The sequence below is a fragment of the Conger conger genome, chromosome 9 (assembly GCF_963514075.1).
Source record: "Conger conger chromosome 9, fConCon1.1, whole genome shotgun sequence".
NCBI lineage: Eukaryota > Metazoa > Chordata > Actinopteri > Anguilliformes > Congridae > Conger > Conger conger.
Window position 1 is genome coordinate 55867464 of NC_083768.1, and position 27085 is coordinate 55894548.

General features: G+C 46.6%; 3 protein-coding genes across 5 annotated transcripts; 1 reads left to right on the plus strand and 2 right to left on the minus strand.

Moving 5' to 3' along the window:
• Positions 1-252: 252 nt before the first annotated feature.
• On the minus strand, positions 253-5546 carry mrpl24 (mitochondrial ribosomal protein L24). 3 transcript variants are annotated; one of them, XM_061255366.1, is made up of 6 exons: positions 5346-5546; positions 4245-4435; positions 3786-3881; positions 3033-3136; positions 1889-2019; positions 253-1395 (listed from the first exon to the last, which is right to left on the minus strand). In XM_061255366.1, exons 2-6 carry the CDS (start codon positions 4425-4427, stop codon positions 1259-1261), a joined length of 651 nt encoding a protein of 216 aa, XP_061111350.1. In that variant the 5' UTR covers positions 4428-4435; positions 5346-5546; the 3' UTR covers positions 253-1258. The 3 variants fall into 3 exon arrangements, with proteins under 3 accessions (XP_061111350.1, XP_061111353.1, XP_061111351.1); XM_061255369.1 differs by lacking the exon at positions 5346-5546 and adding an exon at positions 5308-5323; XM_061255367.1 differs by lacking the exon at positions 5346-5546 and adding an exon at positions 4761-4909.
• A 706-nt stretch (positions 5547-6252) lies between these two features.
• On the minus strand, positions 6253-16838 carry LOC133137315 (hepatoma-derived growth factor-like). Its single transcript, XM_061255514.1, is given in 8 exon segments — positions 6253-8458; positions 9262-9498; positions 9969-10103; positions 10106-10138; positions 10709-10847; positions 11056-11132; positions 16322-16414; positions 16671-16838. Coding segments are annotated over 7 exon segments (729 nt in total). The 5' UTR covers positions 16409-16414; positions 16671-16838; the 3' UTR covers positions 6253-8437.
• A 3813-nt stretch (positions 16839-20651) lies between these two features.
• Positions 20652-27084, plus strand: prcc (proline rich mitotic checkpoint control factor). Its single transcript, XM_061255553.1, has 7 exons — positions 20652-21920; positions 22349-22396; positions 23693-24244; positions 24675-24767; positions 25255-25401; positions 26632-26697; positions 26943-27084. Exons 1-7 carry the CDS (start codon positions 21522-21524, stop codon positions 27027-27029), a joined length of 1392 nt encoding a protein of 463 aa, XP_061111537.1. The 5' UTR covers positions 20652-21521; the 3' UTR covers positions 27030-27084.
• The last annotated feature ends 1 nt before the right edge of the window (position 27085 follows it).

A 27085-nucleotide genomic window follows, 5' to 3' on the forward strand; every position in this document is an offset into this window, starting at 1 on the left:
CATGACTACATAGAAAATCTGAAAATAATGTTTATAAAACCCAGTTTTAGCAGACAGTTTTCCCTTGGGAAGGGAGTGTGGTGTCAGTTTTGTCACTTATATCACAGGCTTATATCACACTTATATCAATAGTCTATGATCTATAAGTAAAAACTGTAACAGCTACGGGAATTAATAACCGCCTTAAGGATCGTACAGCAATGACAGCAGAACAGCCTCCGCGAAACAGACGCCAACACCGCCTTCGCAGAATATGTTTCATATATTTATTAATTCTTTCCTAAGAAAGTAAGAGAAACACATTACAAAACGTTCAGAGAATGTGATAAACAGAGACGCAATACAGGCAGATTTTACACACACCCACGCATCGACCAGAAACACAAAGCGTGAACCAAATAAGCCCCTTGCGGAACACAGCCGAAAGGGGTGAGCAGTTACTGGCAAATTCCAACCCGCCAGCACATGCCCTGTCCTGATTGGCTAAGCAGTGGACTAATCCAGTGAGGTCATGACGGCGATGGGCATCCTGTGATAGGCGGGCTGTGAGTTAAACAGGTCTGTTCTAAATCTGTCCTGCGCCACAACACACAAAATAACATCGCTTCAATAACCTGACCTTCAGGTCCGGCAGAATAGGCTGGCGTTTGCCCGCTGGGATTCTACGTACTTCCAGCAAAAACGGGACGCCCAGGGCCTTTACCGGAACCCTACCATGTCCTTCCAAAGGAGGACGTGCCCAATGTTATTTCAGGATTGTGTGTGTGTGTGTGTGTGTGTGTGTGTGTGTGTGTGTGCGCAGGCTACAGTTATATCCACGCATTGAAACATGACTCAACTAATCAAGGCCTCAACTTCAACTGAAGAAGTTCCATAAGGGGAAGTTCACCCAAAAATTCAACTGAAGTATGTTTCCATAGGGTCAATAAAGGGTTCTTGTATCACCATGAACTGAATCTAGGGAACTCAGTAAATCAAAAAAATCGTAAAATCTCAATGAAACTTTCTGGATCGATAGCAAGTACTCTGGGAAACTGGAAACATACTTTAATTTCACTTTTGAGTGAACTGCCCCTTTAACCATGATTAATTAGTTCACTCATCCAGTGCGGTGCCCCATTAACACTTGTAACTTATATGAAGGTCCCAGGCTTGGCCCCAGAGGAACGCCGGACTGATGTGAAATTGAGGGTCAGGAGAAGAGGCGATCGACCGACCCCCCACAGGGCCCCACAGGGTCCCACCAGGCCCCGGCCCCTCAGTACCAGTAGCTCTTGCGGGCCCTGCGGGGCTCCTGGATGCCCAGGGCCTCCATCACCTCCTCCTCCAGGGTGCGGAGGGTGGGGGTGTATGTCTTCTCCAGGGTGTCCTCCGGGGACGTGTCTTTGGGTCCGTCTGGGGGGGGGGGGGGGGGGCAGAGCGGGGGAGGAGAGAGGGGGGGGGGGGTTCAGCACATTTCACCAAGATGGGGAGGGGCTCTGTCCTCTGATCCAGAGCAACATAAAAATAAAAAAAAGATCAGCAACATCACAGCATCTCAGGAGAACGTAATGTAATGTAATGTAACACAATGTAATGCAATGGCATATATTGTAATGTAATATATTATAATATATAATATAATGTAATGTCATTTAATAAAAGTTAATGTAACGTAACAGTGTAACAGAATGTAATGTAACATAACAGAATGTAATGTAACATAACAGAATGTAATGTAACATAACAGAATGTAATGTAACAGAGTTTAATGTAATGTAATGCAATGTGACAGAATGTAATGTAATGTAACAGAGTTTAATGTAATGTAACACAATGTAATGTAATGTAACAGAGTTTAATGTAATGCAACACAATGTAATGTAGTGTGATGTAATGTCTCCCTCACCCTTCCACTGGGACGGAACGATGCCGTCCTTGCGCTGGAACACGGGCCTGGGGATGATGCGTCCCGTGCGGACCGACACCCTCACCTTCTCCCCCTCCTCCGTGAAGCGCCACTGCACCTCCGTGGGCTTCCTGTGGAGGGACGGAGAGGCGCGTTCACGACCGCTCCCGAAAACAGCTCCGCAAAGCGGACCTCCGTCGCACTGTACCGCGGCCCGACTGAGACGCAAAACGCGTTCTCCGTCACCAACCCCTCTTACAGAACACACCGGAAGACCAGAGGCCAAAATACCCCCGTGTGCTCCTCAGACTGTTACGCTCACCCAGCATCCTATGAACTGTCCTCTCACAACAGATCGATGAACCAAAAAAAACAATACCCAAGCCCCCATGGGTTACACTTTCTGCCCTGTCGCTGGCCACAAAGGGATGGTCACCACGGAACCAGACAGTGGGATCTACTCAGTGAGCACTTTAATAGATATTTAATAGACTCATTAAATCTTCTGCTGCTGTGGCCTATCCACATAGAGTTATGATACGTTGTGTGGTCAGAGATGCTCTTCTGTATACCACTGTTGTAATGTGTGTGTTATTTGTGTTACTGTCACCTTCCTGTCAGCTTTTAACCAGTCTGGCCCTTCTCCTCTGACCTCTCTCATCAACGAGGCATTTCTCACCGGATGTTTTATGTTTTTCGCACCATTCTCTGCATTCTCTGCCCATGAAAATCCCAGGAGATCAGCGGTTTCTGAGATACTCAAACCACCCTGTCTGGCACCAACAAATCGCTTAAGATCACATCTCTTCCCCAATCTCACATTTGGTCTGAAAAACTGCTGACTCTCTTGACCGCGTCTCTGCATGCTTTCGTGCATTTAGTTGCTGCCACACGATTGGCTGATTAAATATACAAGCTGGTGCACAGGTCTACCTAATAAAAGTGCTGGCCAATCAAAAACCTGACGCACTGACAGAAGTTGAATTTGGGTCCCGCTCTCGGGTCAGAAACACTCGATCACTGCACAGGACAGGATAACTGACAGGGGTCAGTTATCCTCTGTATAAGCGGGTGAAGCACAGGGGATATATGACCGGGCAGAGCTGACACAGACATCTGGGGGCGGGGGGGGGGGGGGGCTCACCGGTCAGAGGGGTCCACCAGGCGGATGTCTTTCAGCAGCAGGGGGGCTTCACTAGCCATGTAGGTACCCCGATAATCCGCCGTTTTACCCACGTACCTGTAATGCTGGGGGGGGGGCGACGTAATGGATTAATCTCCCATGACAACCACTACACCAGCACTTGCATTCCGCTGAGCTGCAGCAACCATCGCCGTTTGAATTTGACCCACTTTAAACCAATAACATCGCCACTGATTGATCATGGAATTTGTTTTGCACCAATCATTGGTTGCGTTATTAATATTGCGTGTACGAAAAAGACCTATAAGGAGCTAAAGGCCTCGGAAAATCAGAACCTTAATATGTTGTATGGATTTCGTTACAAGCAACTCACAAGTCACATTTAAAAATTCTGTACGGTACTCTGCTCCTCCCAACCGAGGGATAATATTTGCTTGGCAATGCTAAACCTTACTAAAATAATCCGTCATGCAACACTGATGCAAGTCCGTCTTCACAATGCAAGACGTTAATTCCCCTGTACTTTACTGTTAAAAATGTTTTTAAAAAAAGGTCTTCCGCAGGAAAACGTTGAGGCAATCTGCTGTAATTTGCACAGGAAATGGACCTCGAACCCCTTTAAACGTGAACTGCATTCAGAGGGCAGCGGTGTGGGTAAAGAGACGGGCGGGTTACTGTGTGTGGATAATGGATACAGGCTACGGCAGTGCTAGACTGTAAAACCGGCCGCAGGTGTTTCGTTTGGATCTTTACCGTATTGAGCCCCTCCAGGATGACCCAGTTGCGGTTCCGGAAGACCTGCGTGACCTTCCCCTGTTTCCCCTGGTCCTTCCCGGAAAGGATCTCCACCTGAAAACGGGGGTCCGGCAAGATTAGTTCCCGGTTGACACCGCTAGCTAAGATATAATGCCGGGCACAACAAAAGCCTCACTTTAAGATGCAAACTTAAATGGTACGTAGGGTGTTGAAAGATTACGGGGAGATAACCCTGGCATCCCGGTAAAATGACCACACACCAAGCTCTCAGTATCTAGCTAACTCCTCCAAACCTTTTCTTGAGCGCAATTTATCAGATGTTCTAATCCAGGGCGATTTGCAATGCAGTGTGACTGCCATCTGACTAGTCCGTTCATTCCAGGGAAGAGTACTGTTATTTAATCACCATGGTTAAATAAAGGTTAACCGAGCACAGTGCTCCAGTGGAGCCGTTACCGTATCGCCCCTGAAGACCGACCACTCATCGTGCGGGATGTGGTCGACGAACACCTTCCTTCTCCGCTTGCCGGGTGGATTGAGTCTCTGCGCGGCGATGGTCCACGGCCGATTTGTGCCGAAGCGGTAGTCCGGCGGTACCTTGACCCGTCCGGCCATCGCCAGCAGCGCTGTTAGCCGCATTCTCCCGGCTGAAAGGCAAGCAAGCGAGTCCGGTTTGTGTTTTGACTACAACGGGCCGTGAGATTTAAACTTTACAAATCTCGATTTTGTATCACATTCTTAGCACAAACGTACTAAATTATTGCACAATGTTTTCCTTGTTTCAACCTGTGCTATTGAAGACTTCAAACTACCCATTGTTGGAAGAAATACATATTTATACAAACAATGAATTACATTTTACTCAATAGACAACTTTTACTTAATTCTTCATGAATGTAATGCAATATTTCTTTCAAAATGATTCAACCAGGTAAAAGTGATTGTGAATAAATTCTAATTTACAACACTGACCTGGCCAAGAGGCATGCCTCAATCAAAACATATAAACTTAGATGCACACACAGTGATGTGATAAACCATTCATCTCTATGTTACGAAGTAGCCAAACTGCATTAACTAGCGAGCTAAGGCAACATTAATTAGACAAGTTATTAAACATTAATTATACAACGGTGTGATTAACTGCTAACGAATATAAGGAGTCTGGCTGTCTAACAGACTTTGATTAAGTCAATTAATTGAACAAAACAGCATTAACAAACATGAAGAACAACAAGAAGCAAGAGCGATGGTAAAAATTTAGTGAAACCGTAAAAACAGTTCAACATATATCCAACCAGAAAGCTATTACAGTTAACTGATAAACAGTTTCATAGAATGGTCAGGGTTTGAAGGGAGCTAGGCTGATTGAGTTGCTAACAACGCCAGCAAATATAAACATTATATATTAAAATATACAGCTAGTTAGCTTTTCAAAATGAATTCGAGAAATAACACAAACACAGTTGTATCATTGCTGTAACTATTAGGTGCAATGAGTTAATCGATAGAAATATACTTATTGTATTGCTAATTTGTGGTAAACGTTGTAGCTACCTTGCAGCGACGCTCAATGTCACATGTAATGGTTGAACTCTAACCTTTCACCTTCTGCGAGCAAATCCTTTCGAATTTCGAAATTAAATTCAGGCAGTTACAAAACAGTTTAATGAAATCCAATTTCAAGACAATGGTTTAAAGAACATACGCCTGAGTAATATTAAGAATGTTTTTTAAAATACGTCAGCGGTGAACGACATCGAAGAACCGGAAGTACTGACACTTAAGATCCTCGAGCGCCCCATTCGGTCGAATCGTGCAAGTACACGCGACTCGTATCCAGCAAAGACCTGAATACTTTATAAGACCGACGCATGCTTATTTGACAACCTATTTCATCTAAATAAAATTACATCTAAAAAATTAACCATAGTTAAATGTTAATCTATTTATTTCATGCATTTTGACTGTCATTATGACATTATGTTGATCAAATTCTGAATACGCTCTGTCATTGAGAGGATATCCGATTGTCTTGTTCTCACAATTCCAAACACATGTAATTGAGAATATGTTTGATGAGATGATTCCCACATTCATCTATGTTTAAAAAAAATTATGTTCTGCTGGATTTGGCGAAAACCCAAATTATGGGCATCACATTTGGAGTTATATATTGCCTCTGCTCAACTTTTTTCCTTTATGATACGAACAAATACAAGTAATGCATTAGTACCTCCAGCAATTCTGTTGGTATAAAATAAAACGAAGCACAAATTGAGATGTCCCATTTGATTAACACAAGCAAGCACTACCCTTTTTACTCAAGCTTTACCTTGTAATTCTTACAAATTAAAGTACATCAGCTTCCGTTAGTGTCTGTGGGCATTGAACTCTTCTGACAGGCTAAAAGAGAAACATTTGGAATGTTTAATTAAAAAAAGAAAAGAAATACAGAACAAGCTTTTTTTTTATAATCAACTTGTTTATTGTTTTAACCAAATGGACTGAAGGCTACAGCAGAACTAGGCTTAGAGCATAGCTGAGTATCAATCTGCGTGAAGAGAGGAAAAAAGAAAAAGGAAAGGTGTTTTATGTCTGAATTTCTCACCCAACTACTCTACAAAGATTTTATTGGGAAGATGTGAATGGGGTAGGGATGGGGGTGTGGGGTGATCATGATCAATGATCAGGCAACAACAACAAAAACAAAGGCATTACATGTCTCAATACGTTTCAGGGAAGGGGGGGAAAAGTCATGCGGTCAGTCATTATATAAAGTGAAAGATTGACGGGGTGTGGGCGGTGGGTGAAAGCAGTGTTGAAATGAACTTCAATGAAAGCCTCAGTCAAACGTGTGGTTTAAAATGGGATAGGCACATTTCAGTACAATCCAGGCAACATCCAGGGAGGAACTCGTGGACTCGGAACCAAACATAATCACACAATTTAAAGCAACAGTAAGTGCATGTTACATCAGGGAAACGCCAACGAAAAAATTTAGTTCTCCAGTCACAACGATAAGACAACTTTACCCAACCAGAGGGCACTTCTCATATTGAGAATACATAAACACTTAAGACACTTCGATTCGATTTTTGTCACCTTTTTTTGTTTAGTATGCAAAAAAAATGAAAAATAAAACAGGATGACAGCTTTGGCTTTGTGGTTATCAATATCTCGGTTATAAAACGGGATCACTTCAGCCCCAAAGGTTAGTGCAGGTTCACTTCAGAGCACTTTTAAAATGGCGTCTACAAAAAGAACTACAAATCCCATCAGTCAACAGCAAAGTAACGTTTAGTGATGTCAGCTTCTATCAGGGATTCTGTATGGGGAAAGTCACTTGTAAGATCTCACTTATCAAGCCACTATTCTCAATAGGGCCACACTGTGCCAAAAACAAAAAACAAACAAACAAAAAGGATACACAGTAACTGTATATCCCAAAAAAATAAAAATATAACTTTATTGTTTTTTTATTTTTAAGTTTGGTGTTCATTTTGCTGCACCATAAACTTTAACTTTGCACCCATGGGGCAACTCTCAAGCCTTAAATGCAACATCCAGGAATGTGTTAGCTTACTTTTATCAAAAAAGTCTTTGCACTTGCTCATATCATTTGATTGAATCCACGTACATTACTGACTTCTTAAGAGTTTGAGTTTGGGGGGGGGGGGGGGGGGGTGGCAGTTGGGTTTAACCTCTTAAATATCAATAAATGAAATAAAATATTATAGAGCACTTTTCCAGTAACCTTGCAACATTCAATAACAATATTTAATATCAGTGGGAGCGAGTTGTCATTTGGTGACACACATCTTGAAACATTTGGTCAGCTCTAGCATGTCACTTAATATCGTAATCTTAATATCAACAACACAGTCTGACAGGTGTATATAAAGCTATGCACAGTTAAAGCAAAAACAATTAGAATGCTGTGCAGAACATAATCCGTAAGAAAATAAATCATTTTAACCCAAATTGGGTCAAAAGAAGGGAATAAAATTAAGATAATATGTGTACATCTTGAACCCCAGAATGCTTTTGCAGGCTTGTTCATATTTTCTTTTTTTCATGAAGCCCAACAACATACAGCAATTAGCAAATATATATCAAACTAACAGAGTGAAACTAAAGACAGATCTGAATTGAGTATGCGATGGAGTGATTATTTTCCTCTTCCAATGGATTAACATTACTAGTTCTGTCGCTGAAATACTGAACTTTTATTCTTTCAAATTAACATCTGAAAAGAGAACCAAGCGTGTGTTTCATATTTAAATTAATCTTTCGTTATCACCAAGTGGCCAGACTTTGTAATTGCACTTTTTCTTTTTTTAAAACACCCCTATCCCCCCCCCCCCCCGCAAGCCTAAAACATTCAGCACTAGTGAATTTGATCTGGTCTCTGCAACTCTGCTTAATTGTATCCCAGATTAACAACATCCAATACTGGCGTACGAGTTTTGTGTTCTCTTTCCTTAATATTTAAGTTCTTCAAAAAGTGTCTCCATTATTTAAACTGCAGAAACCTAGAAATTCTGCTAAATTATTTTCATTCAATGCTCAGTCTCGAAAAACTCTTTGTAGCTCTGGGACGGGGGGGGGCGGGGCCAGGGGGCGGGGTCTCAGACCTTCTGAGGGTGTTAAGCGCTGTCCGTCAAAGCCTATGCAGGGAGAAAAAAAAAAAAAAAAGAAGAAAAAGAAAAAAAGCTAATGAGACCTTCAGGAGTTCTGGAACATTAAAACACAGCTCAGACTTCAGAATTGCTTCCACAGATCACTATCAGACACCAAGAGCGCTACGGAGCTCCACGTCCTGCGGGCCACAGTGTCTGCAAGCGTGCGCTACGCCCCCTGATTTCACGAATTAGCTCATTACCTGAACCAAGGAGGAGAAATAATGGGTGAAATCAGATGGTGTAGCGCACGGTAGGAGCGAATACCTGCAGACACTGCGGCCCGCAGGACGTGGAGTTGAATAGCACGGCTCTATGACTTGTATGGTGAAATTATGTTGCTTATGGTAAATGGTAAATGGTTGGCATTTATATAGCATCTTTATCCAAAGCGCTGTACAATTGATGCTTCTCATTCACCCATTCATACACACACTCACACACCAACATTTACATTTTTACATTTTAGTCATTTGGCAGACGCTTTTAATCCAAAGCAACCAACGGCGATTGGCTGCCATGCAAGGTGCCGACCAGCTCGTCAGGAGCATTTTGGGGGTTAGGTGTCTTGCTCAGGGACACTTCGACACAGCCCAGGCGGGGGGTCGAACCGGCAACCCTCCGACTGCCAGACAACTGCTCTTAGTGCCTGAGCCATGTCGCCCCTATGGTAAAGTGAGCTGCAATTTTTATTCATACGATTTCAACATGGCTATGTTTTATCCTTGGCAGCCTGTTTTCAGAGGCTGTGTATTTCCGAATCCGTAGCCAATTGCGATTCACCCTCTCACCTTCTCCGCTGTCAATTGCCCGTCGGTTGGTGGGTTGGCCTGACCCCCCGACTTCAGTTCGCTGGGCGGAGCCACAGCAGGGGGCGGAGCCGCGTTGGTGGGTGGGCCGACCGGTAGCCCCGCCCCTGCGCTGTCATTGGCCTTTAGCGCCCCGCCCGCCCCCGGAGCGTCGGACTTCTTTCCGTCCGGCTTCGTTTCGCCCTCGGCTTCCCCGTCCTTGGGTCGTTTCGGAGAGGCCTAGAAACGAAACGCCAGCATTCATCACGACATCAGACATCGAAAACGTCCGGCCAACCCCACGCGTCCGGAGAATAAGGGCGTGTTCTCGTCTCAACTGCGTTCAGTTACCGGACACGCATTCGACACGGGCAAACCGTGTTTTCACCGCAAACTATGTTTACAAACACTGTGTACGATTTTTAAATGAGCATTCCAGGTCGTTCACCATCCACTTCCTAGAAAACGCGAGTTAACAAGATCGCATACCAGCAGGCATTTACATGTCAATCAAATTTCGGTCAATTTTCCGCTCCCCCCCAATCAATATCCTTTTCACACAGTGGCGTGCGACCTCATTTGACATCCACCTCTTCATTGACATCAGTCAAATCAACTCCCCGCCCTTCAAAAATTCCCCCGACAGACTATCGGGGAAGCTATTGCTACGTTAACGTCCGTTTTGTCTTTGATCACCGGCGGTCTCTCACCTCCAGCGAGTCCTCCGCCTTCCTCTTGCCGGCTCCCTTCTCGTTCTTTTCGTCGATGACCAGGTTCCCCTCGCCCTCGTCGCTGCTGCCCTCACCACCGCCCCCCTCTCGCCGGGACCGCCGGCCGGCTCGCCCCCCGCCCCCTTCGCTGGGGGCTCCTTCTTCTCCGGCTGAGGGGGGGGGGGAGGGCAAACATTTCAACCCCGATTCGGCTCACATGATCCGGCTAACTGTCGCATGAGGTGTGCTTTAAGGTAGGATGGTAGATCTCTGGGACCAGGGTTGGAAACCACTGCATTATGACATCATAATACAAGGCCCATCTACAAACGAAGAACGATAACTATGACAATAACTATACACATGTCATTCTAAAAATTGTGGTTGGCCACATCACAACTATAACGACAATGACAATGACAAACAATATCGTTGGGATCACTTCCAGGGCAATTCTTTCCCAGCTGCATAAACCATAACACACTGACAGCCAATCAAAATCCAACCGAATTTACAAGGCGTCACATGCGAAATGGCAGATGACATAGCGGAGAGGCTATTCACAGAGTGTTATTGTTCAGCAGTGTGGATGCTAACATCATTATTGTTATAGTTATGGTTATGGTTATGGGTAAAGTTTTGTTCTCGGTGTGGATGGGCCTTAGGAGTCCCTGCTAAGTGAACGTAGCGCACTTTAGCGTGACTTAAATTAAAATAACGTAACGTGCTGTCGCGGGCACCTCGTATCCTGCGGCCTTCACCGTGGGGTTGTTCTCGATCTCCCACAACCCATCGCTGAAGCCTTTCCTCTTGGTGGGCTTCCCAAACTTCTCCTTGCACTCCTCGTACGGGAACAGGTCCTTGGGGCCCAGGAACGCCCTGACGGGACACGGCAGAACACAGTCTATCCACAAGCGTACGACTCGCACCCCCACACTTTTACCGTGGAGATTTGGGTGAAGGTCGGCATCTCTCGGTTACGACAGAGAGCCGAGTGCAGAGGAGGCAGGCCCAGGCTCAATCTGGGCCCCTCCGTTTTTGGGCAGGAAGCCCCAGGGCGCTGCGGCCGTGGCGACCGCGTACTCACGTCTCGTGGGTCCCGAAGAAGAACACTTGGTACTTGTTGGAGGGGGACTTCACCGCGCCTTCGGGAAGTTCGTCGATCTGCGGGGGCCGACAGGAAACCAGGCTTACAACTCCCGAGCGGGCGAAAAACACAACAGCTGTTCACAACACAAATGTGGGGTCTCCAACGTTACAACACCCGCCAAAAAAACAACCACCCACTTGGGCAGACTCTGTGTCTGCAGGCCAAATGGTCCCTTGATGGTCTCTTATCAGCATTATATTAGAGTTGGTGCAATGGTGGAATAACGACTAGGAGTGAGAGATTAGGAACTCCTTGAGTCAACAAGATGTGCCATTTCAGTCACAGCAGGATGGTCAGCACACCACTGCCGACTGGAGAGGTGCAACAATATTGTCTACATCTGCCCGTTATGTGTATCTTCTTACAAACTCTTGTAAAAAAAATAAATAATAATAATAATAAAATAAAATTTTAAAAAAGTGGATAAAAAAGTAGTCACAGGAAAGGTTTGGGGTTCAGACTGACACGGAGTGTCATTTGTGCACTTTGTCACTGCTGGTACCGGAATAAACACTTCATATTTTCATCAAGGTCGAGAGACGTCCTTTTTCCCCACAGCCCGTCTCACCCACACTTAGCTTATTAAACATATTACTTGTAAAAAGAAGAGACAGAGGAAGCGAATAGAAGACATAGTCAGCACATTCATGCACGCTATCCAACCGTTTGCAGAACTTTTACGGAAAAGCAAAGTGTGCACTGCACGTAGCGTTCATAGCTTTTCAGTTGTTAACACCAAACTTAAATTAAATTAATCATGTTGATCGCATGATGCATCAAAGTAGGATGTTGCCATGCCAGCGGAAGGAAAATGGAACGTGGAAGCGTTAGGGAAATGGAGTGGAGCATCTGATGGGTTTTTCTGTATTACCACTCGAGTTACTACGGAAACCACCCCATTCCAGAACTGGCCAATGTACTGGCTCGGGGGAGCGCAGCCAATCAGACTCCAGGCAGCCTAGCCAATCAAGACTCAAGAGAAGCCCAGCCAATCACAGGATCCGTGAAGTGAGTCAGTTGGCAGCCGTTGGACAGTCTGTAGATGAGGGTTTACGTGAGGGCTGCGCGTGTGTGTGTGTGTGTGTGTGTGTGTGTGTGTGTGTGTGTGTGTGTGTGTGTGTGGTGTCACCTATCACACAGGGGCCAACTAACGGTCACACCTTTGTGGTCACATTCCACGGTGGTTATAAATCGGTACTCAGGACTGGCAGCGTTCAGTGAAAGGGGATTTCCAGAAAACTATTGGCCCATTTATGAAGCATAACTCCGCCCCCACAACCAAGGGTAACAACCAATAAGCATTTTGGCTCCTTTTCAAAAATCACAAAAATACTGGATTGCCATTGATCAGTCAGGTACTTGCTTCATAGTTTGCAAAATCTCACAATAAATTACTAAATCACATCACGAAACTGTGTAGGACCCCTGCATTGCTTGTACAGTTTAGTAAGTGCCCAAATGTATTGACATTCTCGCAACTCCTTATATTAGCAAACTGCTAATGAGCAACCTGCTTTAGCCCTCTGATGGCAGTGTCCAGATTACAGATATGCTAAGAGCAGCCACCATTCTTATCCTACCGCTGAGCTGTTAGAAAAGATCATCCGTTTAGACGACTGGAGAATCCACCCAAATAATAAAACAGCCTCCACAGAAATGCTCTTGTTGTAAACCACAGTCAACGACACAAGATTATTTGCGCATGAACGCACTGGCCAAACGGGTCCCTTCATTGGGAATCGTGATGTGATGTATTTGTGGTGTTTTTGCAGTGCTCCCAAGCGGCAGTCCGGTCAGGACGTTGTGAAATGGGCATGTTTGTGATCGATCCTCTCGACAAACAGCGGCGATGGGCCCACTTCTGGGGAGGAGCTTGCCGTCAGGCGGTTGAAGCCACGCCCACATGGAGATGAGCCAATGGGAGTGCAGATAACGGCTGTTATATCCTACAGCTGCCTACCTGCCCTCCTGGCACCTATCCCAGCCCCATCAGGGGCTGCCAGAGTGAGATTACTGCTCGCTACCCGCTATGCGTGTGTGTGTGTGTGAGTATGTGTGTGTGTGTGTGTGTGTGTGTGTGTGTCTGGTACACACACGCTGGAAGATAAAAATGCACTAAGGGAGGTGAAATGAAAAGAAAGGAAGAGGAAGGTAAACGGCTGTCTGAACGCCGTTTCTCTGCCTTACACACACACTCAGACACACTCACACTCACACACATACTCACACACATACTCACACACACACTCACACACACACACATCTCTGCAGTCTCTTTCAGTTTGGTTTTGGCGGGAAGTTCGCATTCAAGCCAATTCAAACCTTCCCATCAAATTCTTTCATGGCATGTGTGTGTGTGGGTGTGTGTGTGTATATGCATGTACCGCCCCTCAAAAGAACTCTCACCTGGCAACCAGCCAAAACATCCTATTTTACCCACATATTCTCAATTAGTACAAACCCCCCCCCCCCCCAGTCTGTTCTGTGCAGACTCCTAATGACGGGAGGAGGAGGAGGAGGAGGAGGGGGGGTCATTGTTCTGCAGCGCTCTGCAGCCTTATTGCCCCCCCCAGGAAGCCGGGCACGAGGAGGCTGCGCACCCTGCCAAGAGTAACCGTTGGGCCTGAGTCATCCCGCCAATCACGTGGCCCCGCCCCCTCCTTCCTCCCGGGCACCGCGCCAGACCCACAGGAACGCTCGCCCGCACACAACCCCCCCCCCCCCCCCCCCCCCTGCCCACACAAGGGCCAATCAGCCAGCGCGTTCCCACCTGCCGGACACGGCCAGCGCTAGCCCACACTCTCAGACACACGGTGCCAGAGGAGGTACACTTCTGTTCTTTCCCCCCCAACGTACCCTGAAAGTACGGTAATGCTCAAACCACAAACCACGACATTTCCCAAGCAAAAAAAAAAAAAAAGGTACAATGTAATTATACATTGCTGGCTAGGGGTGTAATTGTATGAACCTATAGGGTACAGGGACTTTTTTTTTTTTTTTTGGAACTTTTCGTATATTTACTTCTGATGGTGGAGTGTGACTACAGCAGCAGGCCTGCCTACCTGCAGCAATTAATCGCTCTTGGCAATCACACCTGTAGAAAACGCTTTCTGTCACACAGCGTTGCAGACCAAGGAAAGAGACACCAAAAGTAATTCAGCATGAAGTTAACTTCATTAGATTGCATTTATTATTTATATACATAACTTTACTTGTTTCCCATGGAATAGTTGCTGTTGAAGGATTTCAAGCTGAGAACTCTACTTTGTTTGTTCAGTACACAATTAAGATGGATGCAACTAGACATTTTTGTTGTTGTCATTTTCAACACGGATTATTATTCAAAGTAGAGGCAAAAAGTACGACATCCACCATTAACCCTAACCCATTTCTTGTTTTTTTGTCAGTGTGGATCAATTTGGCAGCCATTTTTATTGACAGTGCTCTACCTTTTCAGACTGTGAGGACACCAAGAGTGTTTGTGGCAGACAGAAAATTGTGTGCTTATTTTTCAGCGAGGGGTTCTTGCACACAATTTATACAGCTTACATGCCGGCTGTGGATGAATTTGCCGTTTCAAAACCGTTTTCAAAACTTCACCGCAACTCTTACTGACAACATAAATAACTAAAAAAACAGGAGTGAAACATTAATTTCAGGAACACTTAAAAAAAATCGAATCAATTATCTAAATGAACTGAGTCTAAACACGGCCTTCAAACTTAAGAGTTCAGCTAGGATTGAGATGGATGTTGGGATGTTTCAGAAGGATGTGACCTATGACGTTTAGCATCGCTCGTGAATAACGGTCCCTACAGTCGAATGGGAGGGCAATCCCGCGTATCAAGAAATAGCCAAAGTGTCAAAGGGCACACATGTTAAGTTAATAAATAAGTAATTAAGTTGCCCTGAAAACGAAAACCAGAAACGGATACGGCCCTCGTTGCCCACCTGCGTCTCCAACCACACAGTGCACAACGTGGGAATTTTCCTCGAGTCGAGAGAGAGATAGCTCGCCAGCTAGAAAGAGACCCCAGGAATTTTTCATCCAAGAAAACTAATTTCAAAGTATCAACCACTTGAAAGTAATTTCGCTAAAATTGGCAAATAAGCGCCTGTATGCTAAATATAGCATGCTTAGTTAACAGTCGGACTGATTCAGAAATGGTCCACACTATAATGTTTACGAGAAACTAGAAAGCAATTGAATTAGCTATACAGTAGTCTACTGAGCGCACGACTGCAGTTCAGCATTGAAACGTGTCATGACCAAACGATTTCTACTGTCTAGGTTGTTTGGGGGAAAACGAGCCATTTCGTTTTGACCTCCATTACACCTACGCAACATCCAGTTTCGCCTTCGCGGGGAAGATCAATAGCAGTTACGGTTTCCTTCTAGAGTTACTTAATACAAACTCCCGCCGGCCTTGGTGGTTACATGTCATTCAGTCTGTCGGACAGAACCACACACCGCGCCATCCCACGGCTATTCTAGCTAGCAAGTGCAACAATGTGGCAGTTTTGAAGAATGCGGGTATTCGTGGTTCTGTAGCTGGCTCAACGGTTAGCTGGCCTGGGAGCTACACGTTTTCTGGTTATTTGCAAGCAAACGCATGCTGGTTAGCTAACCAACAAGCTAACAAGTTAGCTACCTGTTAACTTGTAGCTACAATTGACCCAGCTACAGTTTAAAATACGACCCACATTTCGAGCATCGTAAAAGAGGTCCTGGAAGAATTGAATGCAATTTTCCCTCCTGGTTACACAAGCAGACCCAATTCCTGTTTGCATGTTTATGTGCGGACATGCCTCAATTAGCCAAATGGCTAAACAGACATAGATTGTACTGTTGGGACTGACATAGGCCTCGATTTAATTTGAGTGAGCTTGCACGCTATCAGTCACCAACACTCTGAAAACGCTTCGGTGAGCACATTAGAGCACCGTACATTTCTATCGGGACGTGGAATATTATCTCACGAAATATCTGTAAATAATTACGCATTATCCCGCCCCTATATGCTACACAAACCTGTGCAAACGTGCCGCTAGCCACAGTAGCGTTAGCTAATAAACTTTGTGTGGGAAGACAGCGGTGGCTAGGCCCCGTCAACTGGCTACGTAAAACATGAGTACAGAAGCTTCAATCACGCACCAGTAAAGAAAGTTAGATAAAATAAAATCAAGTTTTAAAGTTTCTTACCCTTGCTGGCCAGTGTGGATAGCCCTTCATTTTTGCAAACACCAGATCGCCAGGCTTGTATTCCCTTTGCCGATTCGACCTGGGCATATTTTCCTTTCCCCAATAACAGTAAAAAGTGAAAGTATGTTCGAAAATGTTTATTGAACGTTAGCCACACAAATAGTTTACAGTAGCCCCAACACCGCGTGTTATGTTAGGAGTAGGCTCTTATCAAACGGTTTTTTTGTTTTGTTTTTTTTACATCAAAATAATTCAGGCGCAAAAAAAAAATATTTTTTTGCAAGCGAGCAAGGCTTGCAAACTTTGCACAGTCCTCTATCGCGTGCACTGTTGACAAGTTGCAACTCACTGTTGAGATTTTTTTATTCTTCGACTTTTTTGTGGGGAATTCCTGAGTCCAGAAGTCTAACCCACTCTCTTCTAAGTCTTCTTGTTTTTGTTTGAAATCGGAACTGCTTCCCTCCTCCGAGCACAGACACCCCCTCCTGTTGGCTCCTTGCAATCAGTTGACTACTAATGTCTGATGATAGGGCGCCACAGCAAGGCATCATCGATAGAAAGAGCTGATTAAATATTTCCATTAACATGCTGGTGGATAGGTCTACCGAGTGCTGCTCACTGAGTGTATATTGCGCATATTAATGGTTAATATTCTAATCCACAATCAAGCGAGTACATATACGAGTAGATATACAAAAGCAGAAATAAAAAAAAAGTATAATCTAAATTTTGTTTGTTAACAAAGTTAAGAAATATAAATGTAGATATTTTTATAAGGATGTTGCTTCAACCTGATTAACGTATCATAATAATAATAATAATAATAATAATTCCTTGCATTTATATAGTGCTTTTTCTCACATTCAGAGTGCTTTACAGTGATGAGGGGGAAACTCGCCTCAACCACCATCAATGTGCGGCACCCACCTGGGTGATGCTCGGCGGCCATTTTGCACCAGAATGCTCGCCACACACCAGCTGAGTGGAGAGGGAAAGAACAATTTCAGCCAATTAAAAAGCAGGATAATTAGGTGTCAGGTAGACAGAGCCAGGCTGGGAATTTAACCAGGACACCGGGGAACCAGGACACTTTACCCTTTGTGATAAGTGCAGTGGGATCTCTAATGACCACAGTGAGTCAGGACCTTGCTTAATGTCTCATGCAAAAGATGGCGTCTCCGACAGCACTGTGTCCCTAATCATGGCACTGGGCTTTATTTGGCCAGTGGGAAGAGTGCCCCCTACTGGCCCACCAACACCACCAGCAGCAACTCAGTTTTGGTTAGTCCTCCCATTTAAGGACTAACCAAGCCAATGCCTGCTTAGCATCAGCCTATCAACAGGAGTAGGGCACATGGAGGTGGTCAACTTTCGTCTTTCTTTTCTAACAACAACCTGCTAGACTCCCATCAGTCTGGCTTCAGATCTGGCCACTCAACAGAGACCGCGCTCCTCTCCATCAGTGAATCACTCCATGCCGCATGAGCAGCCTCCCTCTCCTCTGTCCTCATTCTTCTAGATCTCTCTGCTGCCTTCGACACTGTGGATCACTCCATCCTCCTGTCCACCCTGTCAGCAATGGGCATCTGTGGCACAGCCCTGGACTGGATTGAGTCCTACCTCTCTGGTCGCTCCTTCCAGGTTGCCTGGGCTGGTACGGTATCGACACCTCGGCCCCTTGCCACAGGAGTTCCCCAGGGCTCAGTCCTAGGCCTGCTTCTTTTTTCTCTTTACACTCGTACCCTTGGCCCTGTTATCACTGCACATGGTCTATCCTACCACTGCTATGCGGACGATACCCAACTCTTCATCTCATTCCCACCATCTGATACACAGGGTTCAGCCCATATCTCTGCTTGCCTGAGTGACATCCAGAGCTGGATAGACAACCACCATCTAAAGCTCAACCCAGGCAAGACTGAAATTATATTCATCCCTGCTATTACCTCTCCCCATCTGGATCTCTTCATTTCCCTCGGGGATACCACACTTACCCTGTGCAAGAAACCTCGGCGTGGTGATGGACAACAGACTGTCCCTCTCTGAGAACATTGCGGCAGTGACCCGGTCATGCAGGTTCTTCCTATACAACATACGGAGAATCCGCCCCTTTCTCACCCCCTACTCGACCCAGCTCCTGGTCCAAGCGATGGTTTTGCCCCGCCTGGACTACTGCAATTCCCTCTTGGCTGGTCTCCCAGCGTCCGCCATCAGACCCCTCCAACTCATCCAGAATGCAGCAGCTCGTCTGGTCTTCAACCTTCCCAAATACTCACGTCACCCCCCTGCTTACTTCCCTCCACTGGCTGCCTGTCATGGCTCGCATCAAATTCAAAACATTGGTGCTAGCCTTCCAAGCAGTTAAGGGGTCTTCCCCAGCTTACCTACAAAAAATTATCAGACCCTACACCCCTGCCAGACCTCTTCGTTCAGCCTCCACAGGCCTCTTGGCACCTCCCCCTCTCCGAACTCCCACCTCACGCTCATGACTACTGTCTGTTCTGGCTCCACGGTGGAACAAATTCCCTGTTGAGGTCAGAACTGTAGAATCTCTTCCCACCTTCAAGCGCAAACTGAAGACGCACCTCTTCAAGCAGCACCTCTCCCCGTCCCTCCCTACCTCCCTGTGAAACGTTAATTGTTGTCTTTCTGTGATTTTTTGGTGTATCAGTATTTTTAGTTTGGCTAGGTAAGCAGTGTTTGGCTAGTTTAGGGGTTTGGTCATACTTTCGCTTTGTTTGTTTGTTTGTTTAAAAAAAAAAGAAGAAAAATAGGCCCTGGTCCTTATCTTTGTTGTGCAGGTAGCAGTTGAAATTGTACTTCCCTCTAGGGTCTTTCAGCGCACTTATCCCTGGTTATGTGTATGCACTTTGTTTTTACGTCGCTCTGGATAAGAGCGTCTGCCAAATGCCATTAATGTAATGTAATGTAATGGAGGTATTGGAGTCATGTAAGATGAAAACCAAACTTTTTTTATGCAAGTTTTTTTATGCAATAATGCAACTTTTTTAGCAGAAATGGGGAATGTACAATACTGTACTGGAGAAACAGCATGAAGTGTCATTGAAAGGAATCATTTTGCACTTTGTCGATGGCTGTTGCACAGTTTTATTAACTGATCGCTGTTTGAGTGGTTTTTTTCCCCAATTTGGAAGTTTTTTTTTCCACTTTGTGCTATCTGGGGGCTCAGGGCTGGTATTTCACTTGTCCTCCTCTTCTCTTACTTCTGTGAAAAGCACGATACAAACAAAATATGATCATTTGATTCTGTGCCAGGTTATTCTGTTACAGTGCCATTAACACTTGCCATTAGGAATGTTTACTTATTATTTTATTTTTTTTATTCTAAGTCAGTGTTCTAGAACACCATTGCTTTCAATTACCAGTAGCGATTGTGACATCGGCATTAGAATGTTCAGTTAAGAGCATTCTAATAGCAGATTTGAGACCTCATGCCCAAACGGTTCGACTGTGGGAAACCGCTTCCCTGATTCTGGGAAATGAGCTTTGTGGGTAATAACAGCCACACACTTCAGTGAGAAAAGTGTAATGTTTACTTCTCAGTAACTGGCACTTCCCTGTCAGGTTCTTTTTTTTTTTTCTTTTTTTTTCATGAACTTTTTTTTTTTTAATCCAGTGGCTGCTTGAGATGCTTTACATTTTGTTGCTGAGATGAGCTTTGTTGTGATGTGTGGATGCTCTTTTTTCCCCATGCGTTTCCATTATATTTTGCCTGTTTTAATCAATTATACAGTGCATCATATGAAAATCTATATTATTTGTCAAGGAAATGGGATACAAATTTAGATACAATGAAATGTACCTTCACAATTCAGGTTCAGCTCATTATCTTTTACTTTGTCTTTGATTTCTGAATTGTCTATCAAATTGTCTTCTTTGTTTTATGTAATCATTCACAGTATAGCAGAATGTGAATATGGCACTTTTTTATATTCTTCATGGCATAGCAATTTCATACATAATGTATCTTAAATAATACCCTAAAACACGAAAAGCATGGAAATAAGACACAACAAAATCCAGCTTACACAAGATCTACACGTTTGAGAACCATTGCCCTAGAATGGTGATTGTTGGGAGGTTGAGCGCAATGTTGTCATACCTGTTATGATGGCAAGTAGATCGAATTAAATTCAACACCATCTCAACTAACTGATGAGCGCAATAATGTCATATTTGTTTACGTGAAGTCTGACAGAAGTTGATGTTTGCAAAGAGTGAGAGTCAATTTTGGTAATTTATGTGGAAACCATAAATCCTTAAAACCATACCCTTCGCAATGGTAAGGGACCCCCAGCATTTTCTGAGCTATTGCGCACAGTGACCAGATGCTGCGCTATATGGACCCTCGTGAACACACTATTACCTGGTGTTTTGAATGCCTGTGTAGGCTCCAGCCGAAGTTACCACCAAATGAAAATAGCACCGTGAATTTATGCAAGGGCAAGGAACGGTGGGCTTCTATCACAGAGGGACAACGTCGCGATCACCCCGGCAGCATGCAAAATGTGCAGGACGCAAATTCAGAAGACAATGCGAGAGAACAACCAGTTGCGGCCTAGTTGCTAGCCAATCCCCGACCTCAATTTGAAGCCAGGCCTGGATCGCATTTTGCGGACTTAAAGTGTACTCCTAACTGGAACCACTAAACGGATAACGCTCTCCATAGCGATTTCATATTGATGTGCCACGACAGCATTTGAGATTTGCAACGTAAGGCATCAAAAGTTTAGAGTATTTAGTAATGTAATTGCTATAGCTAACACCAATGGTATTTATTGCACGTAAGCTAACCCAACGTTAGCAATACTTTAGAACGGGGGTTGGCGCCGAACGCAATGAAAAGACGACCAGTTTATATAGTGAGATAGCCAACAAGCTTGCAAGGTTAAATTACTGCCACAAGTCTGACTATTTTAAAGTTTGAGTTGAATGACGCGCAGAAGAAAAAATAGAAATTGTGGGCTATACTGAATGTAGCTAGTTAGGTACCTAGCTGAACAGCCATCTAATAGTTAACGACTCCAGCTAACTATATATATTGTTAGGTAAAAAATAAAAGTACCATAGAAAGCAAACATTATCACGTAGCTCCCATTTGAAGAGTGCATTTTTGTAACGGTAAATTAAATCCATACGTCAATGTCAGCTTGCTAGCTCGCTGCTATAAAATACAGCAATGTCTCTGGTAGCATACGGCAGCAGCGACGAGAGCGACTCCGAAGACTCGCCGAAGACTTTCGAAACGGGCGGAAAAAGTTCGGGACTGTTGGCAGGTCTCCCCGCTCCGAAAAAGCCTGCCTCAGAACCAGAGGGTCTGAAACGGATTGGGCCGAGCATGGGGTTAAACCTACCACCTCCCAAACGGGACATTTCTCAGAAGTCAGGTAGCCCTCAGAGACCCCCATCGTTCATGTCAGATATGGACTCTGAGAAGAATTTGGACCCCAAACGCAGCCACGACACCGCTACGGGCGATCAACCTCCGGTTTCAAGTGGCTTACTTTTGAATTTACCGAAACCGAAGAAACGTACGGAGCCGGTTAAAATTACCATTCCAGAATTACAGAAAGGAGACGTAAGTGCGCCTGTCGTCAGTTTTTTTTTATTCTGTTCCAGGGTCTAAGGTCTGTGGTGTGTTGAGTAACGCCGTGTTATCGTACCAATGAAAGGTGATGGATCGCAGTACTTCAAAACATCATCACTTGTAATTGTAGTTCTGGTTGTCACTGGAGATTCCATCGTCATTCTTGTCGTAACGTCAAGCCACAAGTTATTGGCAAGACCAAGACCATTATTTAGACGTCTTGAATAATTATAGCTATGCCATCCAAAACCTTGTGCAATAAATTGACTCATTGGTAATCCCGCTATAATCTCATAAATCGTTAAGGTGACTTCGGAAAATTGTAAAACACCTTGCAGTGATTATATACGTGCCTATCACACATTTTGCTTTATAGCCATAAGGTTGTGTTGAGTGTTTGTCTCTCTTATCTTCAACAGTCAGACTCTGAAGAGGACGAGCCAGTCAGTAAAAAGGCTCTTTCCCAGGTAAGGTTAAGTGCATAGTTTTGTGAATGCTTAAGTCTTTGGTTTCCAGGTTGGTGGTGTAGGCCCAGGGCTGCAGCTATGAATTCTCAGGCCTGGGATAAAAAACATTGGGACCCCCCCCCCCCCCCCCCCTCCTGCCCCAATATATTTAGTAACAAATTAAAAATAGTTACACCCCATATCCTGGGCCCCCCCTGGGGGGTTTGGGACGGGGACAAAGTGTCCTAGTTGCCCCCGCCCCCCTATCTGTGGCCCTGTTGTGGGCTATTCTAATCTTCGACAGAGAGCCTGGATAACATACGCATTAGAGGCTTTGGGAGAGCTAAGCTTCCCAAAAATGAAAACTAATTGGAAAAATTGAGCCGTATAAGCTGCTGTCTGCAGGGGACGGAGTTCGCCGGGTCCGTGCCGCCCACTCAAGTGTCCGCGTCGCCCGCCCACCCCGCCAAAACCCGGAGAGACGCAGGTTCTGCTGGCTTCCGTGTTCACTGCGCACAAACTGCGTGTTCCACTTTTCTAACTCCGTTCTACTTGAGATTTCTTGGATCTGAATCAGGTTCGGTAAATGGTTAGGCATTTATATCGCGCCTTTATCCAAAGAGCTGTGCAATTTGTGCTTCTCGTTCACCCGTTCGTACACCCAACGGTGATTGCCTGTCGTGCAGGGCACCAACCAGCACCAACCATTTTTACCACAGCTGAGGCTGCAGCTGTCCAGGGGCCTGTTCAGGATTGCTGAGTTAGCTGGATAACTGGAACAGCACTTTTTGCTTCAGTCCATGTTCCGGATCTGGGAGGGCTCCGGGTTTTACTCAGTGCAGTTATCCAGCTAACTCCGTAATCCTGCTTTGTGGGTTTTACTCAGCGCAGTTATCCAGCTAACTCAGTAATCCTGCTTTGTGGGTTTTACTCAGCGCAGTTATCCAGCTAACTCAGTAATCCTGCTTTGTGGGTTGCATACCCACATGTTTTGTTCCAACCAATTGCCTTGTTTTTAATTTGCTGACAACTCTATCAAGTACCCAGGTTCAAGCCTGTATATCAGCACAGTGAAATCTTTAGGGTACACCTTCTCGTCCTCTTGGCATCATCAGTCGAGCACAGGAAAGCTCTTGAATCCAAAACAATTGCATCTGTAACCCAGGTCTGTTAGTTAAATTGAAACTGATTTGATCCCCTGACCCTCAAAGGCTGCTTTAGCTGAACGTGGCACAAGACGGTTCATGTGGTTCTTGCTTCCTATTTTGATCATGTCACCCCCCCCCCCCCCCCCCCCACCCCACCCCACCCCGTCAGGCTTCGGGCGGCCTCTCCTCCCTCCTCCCCCAGCCGCGGAATCTGGTCGTCAAGGAGACGCAGCGGGTGCTGGTCCCGCACGCACTCACCAAGCGGCCCCAGGAGCCGCGGGCCCCCGCCCGCCCCGCCGCGCCCCTCTCCCAGGGCGCCAGCGCCTCCCCGTCCGCTATCAAGGCGGCCGCCAAGTCCGCCGCCCTGCAGCTGGCCCGCCAGATCGCCCAGGACGACGAGGGCAGCGACGAGGAGCTGGCCCCCGAAAACTACTTCTCCCTCTCCGACAGCTCCCAGCCGGCCCCGGTTGTCCCGGCCCCCGAGCCCCCCTCCTCCTCCTCCTCCTCCCCCTCCTCCTCCGTCGCTGCGGCGACCCTGCCCCCCCCGCCCGGCACGGAGCCCCCCTTCCAGTCCGACGCGCCCCTGGAGTTCTCCTCCGCCCCCCAGAATTTCCCAGGGTCCAGCGGGGCGTGGGAGGGGCAGCAGCAGGAGGCGGCGGCGTTCTACCCTCGTTACCCAGAATCCTCCGGTCAGGACACGGAGCAGCAGCAGTTCCCACAGGTAAGGGAAAACTCAGGTAACGATTCGCTAACTCTGCGGCCGACATTCATGGAGGATTCACACCTCGAGCTGTTTATTTGTTGTTCGGATCACGCTTCAAACATCCGCTGCATGTTCAGTAAATGACCCTAAGATCCACACTCAGTGTCTTCGGTTATTAACCACCCAAAGCTTCGAAAGCCATTTGTGATCGACCCCGTATGGCTGTGATATGCAGTGACTTTTCCTGACAGTCTTAAGTGCTACACACTGTGCGTGTCAGCCAATGTAAATGCTTTTATACGTTCTTGCTCAATGCCGTGAATTTGGCGGTCAACAGAAGGCAAGAGGTACATTTGCTCTTCATCTGCCGCTTTTAAGATGAGCCGTTGCGCAACTTTTCACCGTTGAGGTGGCGTCTAACCTAGAGCTTCCTGTTCCTGTTTGGCAGGATTACTACAGCGGGGGATACTACCAGGACCCGGAGCCAGAAGCAACGGAGGTGGAAGGGCCTGGGTCCTCGTCCCTTTTTGATGATGAAGCGGTAATGGGTGTCCCATTTTATGCCTGCCTGTAATTGAGACTATAGTTACCTGTGCCCTCAGCATGTGTGAGATCTTAGTATTGAAACGCTTGTAACTAGCGGCCCACTGTTACATATTTAACATGATAGGAGTTGGTCAGCTGCCTTTGTAATGGATTGCTCGCTGGTAGTCAAGTGGGTTTTATTTCAAAATTGGATGTGGGTGTCACTGTTTGATGGTGGGGGAAGGGCTGGAATCCCATCACACGGTCAATCAAAAAAGCAATTGGAGGAGCCACCGGCTGCTGTCCAGTCAACTTCCTGGTTGCTCTTGATTGGTTCAGTTGGTGATGACATGTAGTGGCTCCACTCGATCTGGGATTCAGAAGGCCTGCCATGGACTAACCTATGGATACCTGGATGGGTTCCTCTCCCCTCCTCTTCTCCTCCTCTCCCCTCCTCTTCTCCTCCTCTCCTCTCCCCTCCTCTCCTCCTCCTCCTCTCTCAGTTCCGGAGGCTCCAGGGCAAGCGGAACAGGGGGAAGGAGGAGGTGAAGTTTCTGGAGATTAAGGGGGACGACCAGCTGAGCGGCAGCCAGCAGTGGATGACCAAGAACATGACCGAGGAGAAGGAACAGCGCAAGTCCTTCAGCAAGGTAGGGGGGTTTAGGAACAGTGCAAGTCCTTCAGCAAGGTAGGGGGAGCCAGGAACAGCCCAAGTCCTTCAGCAAGGTAGGGGGAGCCAGGAACAGCCCAAGTCCTTCAGCAAGGTAGGGGGGGGTTTAGGAACAGCGCAAGTCCTTCAGCAAGGTAGGGGGAGCCGGGAACAGCCCAAGTCCTTCAGCAAGGTAGGGGGAGCCGGGAACAGCCCAAGTCCTTCAGCAAGGTAGGGGGAGCCGGGAACAGCCCAAGTCCTTCAGCAAGGTAGGGGGAGCCGGGAACAGCCCAAGTCCTTCAGCAAGGTAGGGGGAGCTGGGAACAGCCCAAGTCCTTCAGTAAGGTAGGGGGGGTTTAGGAACAGCCCAAGTCCTTCAGTAAGGTAGGGAGGTTTAGGAACAGGCCAAGTCCTTCAGTAAGGAAGGGGGGTTTAGGAACAGCCCAAGTCCTTCAGTAAGGTAGGGGGGGTTTAGGAACAGCCCAAGTCCTTCAGTAAGGTAGGGGGGTTTAGGACCAGCACAAGTCCTTCAGCAAGGTTGAGGGGTTTAGGAACAGCCCAAGTCCTTCAACAAGGTAGGGGGTTTAGGAACAGCCCAAGTTTTTCAGTAAGGTAAGGGGGGTTTAGGAACAGCGCAAGTTTTTCAGTAAGGTAGGGGGAGCTGGGGACAGCCCAAGTCCTTCAGCAAGGTAGGGGGAGCTGGGAACAGCCCAAGTCCTTCAGCAAGGTAGGGGGGTTTAGGAACAGCCCAAGTCCATCAGCAAGGTTGAGGGGTTTAGGAACAGCCCAAGTCCTTCAACAAGGTAGGGGGTTTAGGAACAGCCCAAGTTTTTCAGTAAAGTAGGGGGGTTTAGGAACAGCCCAAGTCCTTCAGTAAAGTAGGGGGGTGTAGGACCAGCCAAAGTCCCACAGCAAAGTAAGGGTCTGGCCAAGGGTGGCCTTTTGAGACGTCCAAGCCAGTGTAAGATGAGCAGCTCTGTGTGTTTGCCTGGTTGCCTGGTTACCCTGCACTCAGCTGGCGGGGGGCAGTGGTGTCCCCATGACCAGGATTTGGGACCAGAGCCCCAGAATGTCTTAGCCTGTGCTTCACCGACTCGATCCCCACTAATACCCCGCTCAGAGGTCCCCTGAACTAGACTTTTAAAGATGCCGAACTTGGAAATGGCGTTTGGTTGTCCACGGCCCGCTGATTGGTCCGCACTCATTCTGACCTCTCCTGATTCGCCCACAGAAAAAGGGAGAGCAGCCCACGGGCCAGCAGAGACGCAAGCACCAGATCACATATCTCATTCACCAGGTAAGAGCTAGCCCCGCCCACTACACACCTCATTCACCAGGTAAGAGCTAGCCCCGCCCACTACACACCTCATTCACCAGGTAAGAGCTAGCCCCGCCCACTACACACCTCATTCACCAGGTAAGAGCTAGCCCCGCCTTTGGCTCCGTTAGTTTGAATGTAACTTTATTGTCCTGTGCTTGCTGTCGGCCCTGCGGGGGACGGATAACGTTTTGTCTTTAAAACGGGACGCTGTGTCTTCGCAGGCGAAGGAGCGGGAGCTGGAGCTGAAGAACAGCTGGGCGGAGAACAAGCTGACCCGGCGGCAGACACAGGCCAAATACGGCTTTTAGGGGCCTGGGGGCGGGGCGGGGCAGGGGCGGGGCAGGGCAGCATTGGGGCCGGGGGG

Coding starts and splice junctions, on each gene's coding strand:
- mrpl24 (XM_061255366.1), bottom strand. CDS start 4,427: ATGCGGCTAACAGCGCTGCTGGCGATGGCCGGACGGGTCAAGGTACCG. Junction 3,882..4,244: donor CGGTCTTCAGGGGCGATACG/GTAACGGCTCCA, acceptor CCCCGTTTTCAG/GTGGAGATCCTTTCCGGGAA. Junction 1,396..1,888: donor CGTTCCGTCCCAGTGGAAGG/GTGAGGGAGACA, acceptor CCCCCCCCCCAG/ACGGACCCAAAGACACGTCC.
- prcc (XM_061255553.1), top strand. CDS start 21,522: ATGTCTCTGGTAGCATACGGCAGCAGCGACGAGAGCGACTCCGAAGAC. Junction 22,397..23,692: donor GTAAAAAGGCTCTTTCCCAG/GTAAGGTTAAGT, acceptor CCACCCCGTCAG/GCTTCGGGCGGCCTCTCCTC. Junction 25,402..26,631: donor AGCGCAAGTCCTTCAGCAAG/GTAGGGGGGTTT, acceptor ATTCGCCCACAG/AAAAAGGGAGAGCAGCCCAC.